General features: G+C 36.2%; 1 protein-coding gene across 1 annotated transcript in view; it reads left to right on the top strand.

The window, feature by feature from the left end:
• Positions 1-12,483, top strand: part of SYNE1 (spectrin repeat containing nuclear envelope protein 1) — a 259,224-nt gene that overhangs the window by 131,244 nt on the left and 115,497 nt on the right. The window contains exons 78-87 of the mRNA XM_054162702.1: positions 168-505; positions 1,149-1,293; positions 2,258-2,476; positions 3,282-3,544; positions 5,137-5,302; positions 5,881-6,036; positions 6,247-6,399; positions 8,412-8,594; positions 9,887-10,024; positions 11,274-11,459. Of these exons, the coding sequence (XP_054018677.1) occupies positions 168-505; positions 1,149-1,293; positions 2,258-2,476; positions 3,282-3,544; positions 5,137-5,302; positions 5,881-6,036; positions 6,247-6,399; positions 8,412-8,594; positions 9,887-10,024; positions 11,274-11,459 (1,947 nt within the window). The remainder of the gene's footprint in view (positions 1-167; positions 506-1,148; positions 1,294-2,257; positions 2,477-3,281; positions 3,545-5,136; positions 5,303-5,880; positions 6,037-6,246; positions 6,400-8,411; positions 8,595-9,886; positions 10,025-11,273; positions 11,460-12,483) is intronic.

Raw genomic sequence — 12,483 nt, forward strand, 5'->3', positions numbered from 1 at the left:
TCGCTCAAAACCTCCTTCCATGTAGTCGCTCTGAGCTTGGATTGTAGCTACAATAAAGGAAAAAAAAAAAGTGTGGGCAAAATCCAGACTCTCAGAAGATGATGTTTTTGTTGTTGCTGTGAATTTGACATCTGTGACCCTCTGTGTAATTTTCCTTTTTGTTTCAGGCTACCTTGAATAAATTGTATAGTCTCTGCCAAAGATACTACCAAGTGATGCAGACAGCTAATGACTGGCTTGAGGATGCGCAGGAATTTCTACACTTAGCAAGAAACGGTCTTGATGTTGAGAACTCTGAGGAGAATCTAAGGCACCACGTGGAATTTTTCCACACAGAAAGCCAGTTTAGTAATCATTTGAATGAGTTACAAGGCCTCGTGTCTGAGATAGAGGCCTTTATGCAAGCTACAGCAAAAGAGCAGCTGAAACAGAGTGTAGCTACATTAGAGGAAAAGGCCAAAGGGACAAAGCAAGAAGCCAGAACCCAGAAAGAGCAGCTGCAAAGGTACATTCATTAGTTTTATTGGGGTTTGTGGTGTAGGTTTTATTCTTTCATTTTAAGATCACCTTGTTGGTCATGAAAAATAGAGATCACATTAATTAAAGTTCTGTAAAATGTTTGTGCTACTGATGAGAGAAATTGATACTGAGAATCAGAGCTGTTAGATTGTTTTCTCCTCTGCCAGTGTCTGACTACATGTGTGATTCTGAGGAAGGGATGATGAAATTACATGTAGCCTGGAATGTCACTGAGAAGAAGAATGCTCCACCTGGCACAAGACAGAAACAAATGAAATTGAAGCAGACATTTTGAATTAAAAAGAACTATCTTTTTAACCAATATATCTATGTTGCTTTCTATTCCTGAGTATTCTGGATTCCAGGTTTGAGTGGGTTTAAAACACATCCTAGACAAAGTCACTGAGGAAAAGTCAAACAAGGGCTACTAAATCTCTAAGGCATAGCTGAAAATCAGGAGCATGTGCTTCTATTTATGCTCTTCCCTAATAATCCTTCCTTTCCTTGGAAAATATTACGTAACAGCAAAACTAAGCAGTTACACTGAAAATCAGGTGCAATAACATTCCTGATTTTCAAATGCTTTTATATTGTCCTAAATTGTTCATCTCAAACTGTATTCATTTAAGGTGTGCATCTGAATGGCAGGAGTACCAGGCAGCAAGACAGAAGGTTATTGAAGTGATGAATGAGGCCGAGAAAAAATTATCTGAATTCTCAGTAGCTAAAGGTGCTTCTTCCCATGAAGCAGAAAAGAAATTACTGACACATAAGGTAAGATACTGAAAATTATATGCCATCCTTCAGTGAAGATAACTGTATGTTATGAAGGTTCATGCCTCTGGCAACTTGAGTTGGGGGGTTTAGATCTTTTCCTGTCATGCTTAACTCTGTCATAGCACACAAAGAGCTGTTATATAGAATACACATTTTTATTTTTAATCACTTTTCAGCATATGTCTGTCTATGTCCCCTTGATTGTAGGCAAAAGGAAGGAATAAAGAGGTTCTTAAAAGCCTTGTCATAAGCCCCAGAATTGTGTACCTACAAGAAATTCAGATTGGTAGAAATGTCCTTCTGCTTTGGATCACATGGAATAGTTTAACTTAGGATAAGAACTGATGTTTAATATTATCTCTTGTTTAGTCTAATAGAACGAAGTGTGACTTAAAAGAATTACTTTCTCCTCCAGTACTTAAGGTGCTAATCAGTTTCCTAATTATAGGCACTTAGTAACATTTCAGACATCCTGCCTTGTCTCCAGTTGTGTCTCAGTGAAGGCAGGAGTCTCTTGTAAGAGCAATGTCATGTTTGCCAGCTTCATGAGAATATTCTGATATCATTGGATATCAGAAATGACACTAAAGAAAAACTTTATGTAAATATATTTTTAAGCACTTGAATTGCTTCTTTCATTTTTAGACTGTTAGAAATCAATGTTTGCTATGAGAATGGTCTTACATACTTGTTTCCATCCCCTTTGAGAGACTAGCAAGAAAGAGAAAATCTGAGTACACCGGATTCCTACTGCATGCAGAGAGTTGAGTTTTGGACCAAGTCTTTCAAGTAGTTGTAGCTAATATGCTCTGTATGAAAGAGAAAATAGTACCTAACCACCTCACCCAGCACTGAGTACCTCCTCTTTGCAGTGGATGCAAGTGGTTTATCTGTAAGTGTGTTGAATAGTTACGAGTTGTGCTGTAAAAGAGGAAAATAGTGTTAATTTTTGCCTTTTCAGACTTTGGTGTCAGTAGTGAATTCTTTCCATGAGAAGATCACAGCCCTTGAAGAAAAAGCTTCACAGCTGGAAAAAGTTAGCAATGATGCCAGTAAGGCAACTATAAGTAGATCCATGACAACAGTTTGGCAGCGCTGGACACGGCTCCGGAATGTAGCCCAAGAGCAAGAGAAAATTTTGGAAGATGCAGTGCAGGAATGGAAGGGCTTTAATGATAAGGTAAATTCTGGTATTGGTAACTTGTCCTTTGTTAACTGCACATAGGTTTTCACTCATTATACTGCATTATTAATCATCTCATGGTAGAGAAAGTGGGTAGCAAAAATAATATCAGTGTTTCTCCGGTTTTAGTGAAAATCAGCTAGTGAAGACCTAGGTTTAAAGCTACTGTCTACAAGGTTTGCACTGTTCTTCTATATGCATATGTATGTATAGTAAATACAGAGTTATTTTGGTTTCTGATGGTTCTTCAGAATCTTCTCCTCTATGTTCCCCTTCTTCAGATGGTCTATTCTAAGTCCACCTCTTTGTTTTCCTTAAAAGTATGCAGGTGCTATTTGTAAGTTTATGCAGTGGTATTATTTCCTGTTTACTGCTCACTGATCACTAATCTCTTTTTTTCTCCCTAATATCTTCTACCTGATTCTTTTTAGCTGTTGTCCATTATCGTATTCTCAGATTGCAGGTTCCCTGGGAATGGAGATAATCTTTTTGGTACACATGTGACTTCTCCAAAATATGTATTTGTTCTGGAGTAAAGATCTAGGATCTATGGCTATGCTTAAAAAAAAGGTGGAGCCACTCACCTGTTGATTAAAAAAAAAAAATAGCCTTTGCCAAGGTCTAGTCCACTGTAAAGAGCTAGGGCTAGCTAGCAAAATCTAGTATATGAGAGCATAAATTTTTATCTGCTATAGAGGCTGCTGGACAAGCCTTACATCACAAATGCTTTCTAGCACCTTGTATCAGTTGTACTACCCACTGTTCAATGTAATAGTTGCTAAGATTGCATCTCTTCTCATAGATTCAGAAAGCCACCATAGCAATAGATCAGCTACAAGGTCGCTTACCAGAAAGCTCAGTAGAAAAGGCGACCAAGAAGGAACTCCTAGAACTCCTGGACTACCACAGCAGTTTCCTTTTGGAGGTAGAGCACCAGCTGTCATCTTTGGGCCTGCTCAAACAGCACACTGTCAGCATGCTTCAGGATGTGGAAATAAAATCTACATCTCAACAGGAGCTACCAGTCATGCAAGAAATCAAAGCAATGCAAGATCGATGCCACAAGTAAGGCAATATTTTAAAAGATTCACTACAAAAATGGTACATTATATATACCTTAATAAGAGTTCACATATCATTTTTATACTTCAGAGTTGCCATACTTAAAATAAACATTAGTTACTATATTTAAAATAAGCATTACTTAGTTTAGTTTTAAATAGTCTTTTCATTTTGAAATGGTGTTATTATTTGTTATTTCCATCAGCAGGAGTGCACATTCTAAACTGGGTAATTCTTGGCTTACATAATAATAGTAACTTATATAACAGTTGTATGAAGTGCTTTAAAGTTATAACTGATTTTAAATAGTTCAGTTGCATCTCACCATTAACAGTGACCTTTCATGGTTTTGTATCCTAAGTTTAGATTAGTTTATCATTTTGTTTTCCCTTTTGTAAGCACTATTTGCTAAAAGTAGATATCCTATGAAATTCACAGAGGAATTTATTGCATGGGCAAACAAAACATCTTGACATTTCACCCTGTGCTTATATGAGTGTTCATCTAAATCTGAAATGTTTCCTTGTTGTATATAAAGCAGAATGTTTGATGGCTAGGTTTCAGGACTCATATCCACCTCATAAATTCACTAAGATGCCATTAACTGGATCTCCACAGGGCAAAGATGAAGAGAGGAAGTGAATGAAAATACTGTAAACCCTGCATATAGCCTGTGAAAGTTCATTGTGTGCATGCATAACTGATTACAGTAGGATAGTGATTCCTCTGAAAAATGTATAGATTTTAGCATTTTGTAAATTCCATTCTTCCCTTAGTATAGTTTTCTAAGAAACAGGGTCTGGTGATTTCATGCTCATGTAAATAGTGATTCACCTGTGAAAGGTCATACAAACATAAATCAAATATGGGAATATTAAAGTAAGATTCATGTCACAGACATAAGAGCTACAAGGAGTCCATAGATCTTTCACAGAGCTGTCATCTGAAAAAGATGCTGTTTTTCATAAGAGAACCAGGTTCTTGAGGAAACTCTGGCAATTTTGTCTGATGGAAGTGTGAAGACAGGTCCCTGCATTAAAAATGGAGGTCTGATGTCTGATCCATGCCTTATCTTGGGTATTCAGCCAAAGCAAATCTCATCAATGGGGGTGGAATTTATCTTATGGTTGTTTTTAGATTATAGATATCTGCATCTGAACTGGTTAATTCTTGCTCTCTAATGCTTGGAGAGAAATAGACACGTCTAAGATACTTGTTTTCTAACCTGCATTAGGAGTTTCTTTTAAAATGATGATGAATTGTCCTAAATCATGCCTTAGAATTGACTACTTCCTGACAATAAAGGCAGTGTGTGGTGATGAACTCAGATGTATGTCTGTATTGTAAACATTTATATTTCTTCAAAAGAATACTGAGCTTGATGTCAAAATACATAAAATTGCTAATTACAAGGAACTAATTAAAGATGAACCTGAGAGATCTAACTGTACTGCTTTAGTCATCTTCTGTTGCAACACTACCTCACTTTTTATTACTGTTTGACTATCAATATCTTTATTAATTTTTTAACAAAGCAATGTCTTTAGACATTGCTTAATTCTTCACAAATATTTATTGTCTCTTTGCTTCCTAAGTATGCAACAGAAAGTGAAAAAGGGTGTGAAGACAGTGAGACAGGAGCTGAAGGAGCGTGAGCAGGTTGAAGCAGAGATTAATAGTGTGAAGTCCTGGATCCAAGAAGCAAAAGAATATTTATTAAGCCCTGATGTAGAGGTGGATACTCAACTTCAGGAGTTGCAGGTATATCAAATTTGTCAGTTTCTAAATGACAGTATTTATCTTATTTGTAATCTGCTGCTGAGTTCAAAACCACCATGAATTCAAATTAGACAATATTAATTAGTCTTTAAGTAAGCCACTAGATGAATTCATAAAACATGAAGCATCTGGTGGATTGTATTACCCTGTTTTTAAGATATTAACAGATATTTAAATGCTTGCATTTATGTATCTTTATGTACCTCACACATTGCTTAGGAATATTTTTTTTTCCTCTGGTAAAATAGAGAATGTGAATGGACAGAATATAACATTTATGTCTCTGCAGTTTAAGGTGGGAACTGAAGCAACACAATAGGGTCCTTTTGCTGAAGGTGTTGAAAACTATTTTCTATATGCCTGTGGTCATGTGGGAACACAGAACTAGACAGGCAGTCAGAATCCAAGGAATCCCAAGATAAATTTATTTTTAATGAACTAATTTAAAAAGTTGAAAGCAATTAGCTTTGTTGCAAGGTGCATGTAGTCTCTGCATTTAATAAGTTTATGCAGATGCATTTTTCCCTTTGATCTTAACAATACTATTTTTCTATTGTTAGTCTCTCCTTGTTGAAGCAACTACTCATCGTCAGGCTGTTGAAAAAATGGCTGAGCAACAACAGAATAAGTACCTGGGACTTTATACCATTTTGCCTTCTGAACTCTCTCTCCACTTAGCAGAAGTTGGTCTGGCCCTTGTAACTGTGCAGGATCAGGTAAAGCATAGTAGAGAAATGCATTACAGATCTATAGTCCTTTAGACTTCATAACCTAGTAAAATAGAGTATCAAAGTGTGGTCAAACTATGACAATATAGAACAGTTTTATTACCTTCTCCCTTTAATTTAAAGTAAGCTAAATGAAAAATAATTTCCTCTCAGGAGGAGAGGTTTCTGGTTACTGAATTTAATTATTCTTGTTGACAGATTCAAATCAAAGAAAGAGAAACGCAGCAGATCAAAACATTGAATCAAGAGTTTGGTCAGAAAATTCAGGAAATAGCAAATGAACTGAATGCTATTCTTTCCAAACTGAAAAAGAAAACAAATGATATAGCACAAGCTAAACTTGAACAAAAGGTAAGACACAGCTTTCATTATTTGGTTATGCCATCAATTCTTCTGAATTGGGACATTTCATAACAAAGTTTTATTTGTGAAAACTTCTGAAGACACATTTTTTTTTAGTGTAGTTCAACAGAAGAATGTGCAGAAATAGGGGCTGACTGATGAGCAAGTAACAGAACTTGGAAGAAGTATCTGAGAGTATAAGCAAGTCAGATAGACAAAGTTAAGCTGTTCCCTCTAAATAAGAGCATGACTGCAATCTGGGAAATCTTGAGGCTCCCAAACTACTCCTTGTCCCAGTCTGTATTGAAAAGACCATTCCTTACAGTAAGTCTTTACTGGCAATAACCAGAATTTTGCTTAGCCAGTAGTCCATCTCATATAATTTGGTTCAATAATTAAGTAAAACTAGTGTGGCTAAGGGTAATGCAGAGAACTTTCAGCTCTTTTTGTAGGTTTTCTTGGATGTAGATACGTAACATGCTCAGAGAAGCTCATCTCTACTGAGATGGTGTGGCCAAGTTCAGATTATCATATTAGAGCAGAGGATATTTTTTTTTAAAGGGAGAGATGTGGAAGGGGTTGGTTGAGTATGGGGCTGTTTTGGTTTGGTTTGGTTGGGTTTTTTTAACTCTTCAGAGATAAACTTTGTTGCTTTCTGAAAGTAAGCAAAGTATACAAATACAAGATTTGGCACATCTAGTGTGTCAAAAAATACTTGTTTATTTTCACAAGTTGCTCTCAATATGTTCCAAAGTACCATTTGCTTTGCAGGAGGTGTCAGTAAAATATATCCCTTTAAATTTGGTGTATCTTCTTGATACCATTCAGTAAGCAGAAAGCCAGCGAAATGTGCTTTCCTATGTTGCATAGACAAAAACTCTGCCACTGCATTTTTGTCAGCATTCAGCTGATACTCCTGAGATCAGGTTGGCTATGATTACAGCAGAAGATATTTTTAGATAATCCTGACTGTGAAAAGAATACTAAAAAAAAGTTTCAAATCCCTGTGACCCAAATCACATGGATCCTTCCCTTACTTTTAAAACAGCATATAAATTCAGCATAGTTTCTATAGTAGAGACATTTATTTATACCTGCTTGAAATGTGTGTCTTCATATTTAGGTAAGTAGCTCAACATCTGTGTTTATGTCTACAAGTAGATGGTCCAGGATAGCCCTAAACTGAAGATCTTGAGGCAAATTTTTGAAGCACCTGTAGATAGAGCAGTGTTCTGAATCAACTTCTGTCTAATGATTACAATTTCTAAAAATAGTCAGGGTCTAGAATGTTTGCTGAGAATTATTTTATGTAAATTATAAAATGAATGAATCATTAACACCTTAGGTATAAAGCCCAAATACAATAAAATTCCAATACCCTCTCCCTAAGAAACTGTGGCCTAAAAGTATGTTATCAATCTATAAAAAACATGGGAAATGTGTTAGGTTCCCTGTTTAAGCTTTTCAGAAATGTAGTAACTATGATAAGAAAAATTGATTTTAAAATCTGTTTTGATTAAAACAGTCACATGATCCATTCTGCTCCTGTGCCAACATCAAGCTATGAAAATGAAATGGCCTTAATGAGCCATTGCATATTTCTGAGTGTTTAAAGGTATATTTTAAGACAGGGATAAAATGAACCCCCTTTCCAATAAATAAAAATCTCTGTCCTGGCAATGAGTGCTGACTATTCATTTTAAAAAAATAAACACAGAGGGATGTCCAAGAACAATTAATGTCACTCTGAAATAACTCATTCTTTTGCTTATGGTAGGGAAAATGATTATCCATTTCAGCCAGGAAGTCAGAGGTGAAAGAATAATGGCACTCATCTGAGAGATGACCAAACATCCTGCCTTTCTGGTTAGACAAGCATTGTTGGTTTCCAGCCAGAATAAAAATGGAACAAACTATAGAGACTTTGGACAGGGTAGAAAAGTTTCAAGTTTCACTAGAAATAATCAACCAGAAAACTAACACTCACTGGATTACTGATTTTTCTTGTTTTTTCTCTGTAGAGCCTCGGTGAAGAGTTGGATTGCTGCAACATAAAGCTGCTGGAATTAGATGCATCAGTCCAAGACTTTGCAGAGCAGAACACACCACTGGCTAAGCAGCTGGCTAACAGGATAGGGAAACTCACTGCATTGCACCAACAGACCATAAGGCAGGCTGAGTATAGAGCAGCCAAGCTCAGTCAGGTATGATCTCAAATAGCTTTTGCTGTTTCCTGTTAGAAGCAGTAGGAACATACAAAATTCTCATTTTTTTCCCTGTACTTAAGCAGAAAAAGGATATTCCTTGGCACATCTTCCTACTATTAGTGAGAACTTGCATCACAACTCAGAGGCACAGATGGGTCAGATGAGGAGAGTAGACTAATTCTGTAATGTTGCTTTAACATCCTTCTTCCATGAACTGTCTTCTAGTTGGTTCGTCTAGTGCCCTGTAAAGATTTCAGGCCTTCTCACAAACAGTAGTATTTCAGGAAATAGTATCTCATTATACTTTTCAGGGCCTCTATCTCATTTTTGTTAGCTTTTTTTGCAATTTTTTTTTTTTTTTAAAAATTTTGTACTCTAGTCACAATGTATAGAGAGTGAATATAATATGTATGTTTAGTTGAAAAACCTACATATGCCTATATGCCCTGATAGTGAACAATTGTTACTCAGTGTTTCAGCATTCATAAAGATGCTACTCCTGCTGTTCAAAGTTCCTGAACCTTTCTTAGGTATTTTTTTGTTAATTGTTTTTGTCTGCAAAATGTCTAGCTAAAAGGGAGCAAATGGATTTTATGTGGTTCTTCTGTCAATACCCTGATAAATTCTGAGTTCTGTTTTCTACACAAATAAAGAAGCTCCTGTAGGGCTTGAAAAACATTAACTATTTTATGATATTATTTTCACTTTCCTCTGAAAGTTTGTTTTAAAACAGAGGGAGAAAATTACTGTCAAAATAAGAATTCAGTCAAAGATGATTTTTGGAATTTAGGTATTTTTGTTTGGCACCAATTTGATTTCTCTTACTGGAGATACGACAGGGTGGAGAATGTAGGTTTTAAAGCAAGGTGATTTGGGGCATGACATGGAAAGAGATAAAGTAAAATAAAGAATGACATAAAAGAAGCTTGCAGTGGGCCACAAACTGTGTAAGAAGATATTTTTGGCACTTATGTGTGAGGCTGAAATATGTGCAGGAAGTGTAACCTCTACAAATATATTTGAGCATCAGTGTACTCTCCCATTGTGACCTACATTCTTACAGTGTCTTTTTTCCCGTGAAACAGATGTTCTCATCACTGGAAGCAGGCTTATTCTAACTCTGTAAATACAGAAGTTACCAAATTATATTCAACAGTAAGAAACAGTTGTTAAAATGACACACAAGTTAAAAACAGCAAATGAAATACAATTAACTTTATCATTCTCTTAAGAACTGTACAGAATTGTGTCATAAGCTTAAGTGGGTTTTTTTTTTCTTTTATATCCAGGCTGCTTCACACTTGGAAGAGTACAATGAGATGCTGGAATTCATATTGAAATGGATTGAGAAAGCAAATATACTAGTGCATGGCAGTATAACATGGAATTCTTCCTCTCAGCTTCATGATCAGTTTAAAGCCTACCAGGTGATTATATAAGCTATGAAATATATGGAAGCAGTTACTTTCTGAACAGTGAAGCTTTATTTCATACAACTTATTTATCTTCTTCAAGTTAAAAATGTCTTAAAATGTGAGATTTCTTTGACTGTTCCTCGAAGTCTTAAAGGTGCTTAATTTGATTTGGACAACGGTTTTGAAAACCGTTGAATAAAACTACACAATTTGTCTCCGTGTTCACTCAAGTACATTGGCTCCATTGTAGCTTTTGATTGAATAGTGTGTCTATATGCTGTGATTCTCTTACACTGAGTACATCATTGCAGGTAATAGTCCTCTAAAATTGTCTTTAACCAAACATGATTTTCAGTTTGGAATTACTTTTTCTTTCTCCTTTACACTAAATAAGAATAGCCTTTGTTCTCATCTGATGAGTTCCACACTAAATTTTCTGAGACGAATACCTAATTAGTGAGTTTCTTCCAGTTGCTTCCTGAGTATTTCAGATCAGAGTGATTTGCTGTCCCTGCGACATTGCAATTTGTTCTCTCTGTCTGTAAGGGGGGTGAGTAAGATCAGTGGAGCTGTTTGGTAAGATTCAAGCCTGCCCAGTGTAGCATGACCACATGAAATAAATCAACATAGGGTAAGATGGCCATGTTTCACTAATCCCAAAATATGGGTGTTTTTATGTACATGAGTTGTCAGATGTATCCACTTACATTAGGGCAATGTAGTATGACACATTTTCTTATTTAAATAAGAACCTCTAGGCAATTTATCTTCAAGATAGCTGGGACATAGCATTTGTGATTTGCTTTTGCCATGACTTTTTCCCTGCTTCAGAAGTTGATGAGGATACATGCTTAACCACCGCCATTTTTAAGGCATCATTAATGACTACTGCCCTGCTATAACACTGCACCCAAGCACTTTTTGCTGCTTCCTATTAGATACATCAGGTTTCCAGAACAAATCCTGTCCATAGACAGTGTATATTATATTTTGCTATGTACACTTGACTGTCAGAAAACTAAAATGAAAGTGTTGGTAAGTACAATTACTAAAGCTTCATGACTTACTCTTCTGTTGCCTGGTCTTCATAAGCTGAAGCACACTCAGACTTAAGCATATTGGCTAAGCCTTACAGGAAATCTGTACGATGTAATCATGCTCTTACAGCTGCATACAAATTGAGAACTTTGCAGAACAGAAACACATTTATATGGAGATACATTTATGTGAAGCCCAACTCTGTCATTTGGTTTCCATCTAGGCTATGCTCGATGAGTCTGGAGAGATTCATGGTGATCTTGAGGCTATGACTGAGAGGATTGAGTATCTGGCAAGTGTGTACTGCACTGAAGGAATGTCACAGCAAGTGCTGGAACTGGGACGGCGGACAGAGGAATTACAGCAAGTTATTAAAGTGCGGCTACCAAGTCTCCAAGATGCTGCCAAGGTACTTGAAAGTAGTTTTTCTGATGCTAACTGACAGCTTGAGTAATGTGTACATCATGTTTCTGTGCCTATTAACAATGCAGAGTATCTGTGGTTTATAATGGGCATGATTGTGTAGTCTGAAGTCCAGTATCATGTGCCATTTGAGATACTGCTTCAAGTGTTGTTCCAGACAGGGACAAGATTCTTTCAGGTCTTGTCATATCTGCCCATTATAGATGGATGTATTGGTGATTGTTACTATGTCTCAAATAGCACTGAGCATCTACACTTAGATACTTTCCTTTATTCTTCTTAGAAAAGATACCTAGAACCTGCTGTCTATTCGTTCAGATCAGTACTGGACCATAACAGAATTCCATAATGTAAGATCTCTTTGATGAGGGAGTGCAATGAATGTGCTTTTTGAAGTCCCTGACATTCTTGTGCCGTTCTTCAATATGGGTTTATTGTTAATGTAAATGTGTGTTATGCCTTTGCTTGAGGGCATAGTAAACTTGTGCAAGACACAGGAAAAAGCACAGAAGTCATTTCTATTTGCTCTTACCTGCAGAGCCAGAAATTTTAACTTTTTCCTTTAATAAATAAATAAATAAATGATACAATAATACAGGTAAAATTGATTATTGGAATGGCATAATTGGTATATTTATAGGGCAAGTTCTGCCATCCCCTGCTACAATTGCACGCAGGAAAATACCTAAAGGCAACTAAGAGAATAGGCTATCAGCAATTGTAAGGACAATAGCAGGTCAGGTTAAAAATGTTCCTTATCTACATTTGATTTTTATTTCACAACATTTGTAGGACACCACAAAAATTCTTCAGCTGCATTAGCCATAGCAGAGTAACAAGAGGCTTTGGAGAAGACAAAAGCACAAATCAGTAAACCAGTTTATGAGCTAATGGCGGATTTATTTTTTATTTCCCCAATTTTTCATGGAACAAACTAGAGATACATGTATGAGTAAGCATAAATTACTGTAAGAAAACATGGAGATGAATGGAAGCCAAGATAGATATAT

The sequence above is a fragment of the Dryobates pubescens genome, chromosome 6, assembly GCF_014839835.1.
Source record: "Dryobates pubescens isolate bDryPub1 chromosome 6, bDryPub1.pri, whole genome shotgun sequence".
Taxonomy (NCBI): Eukaryota; Metazoa; Chordata; class Aves; order Piciformes; family Picidae; genus Dryobates; species Dryobates pubescens.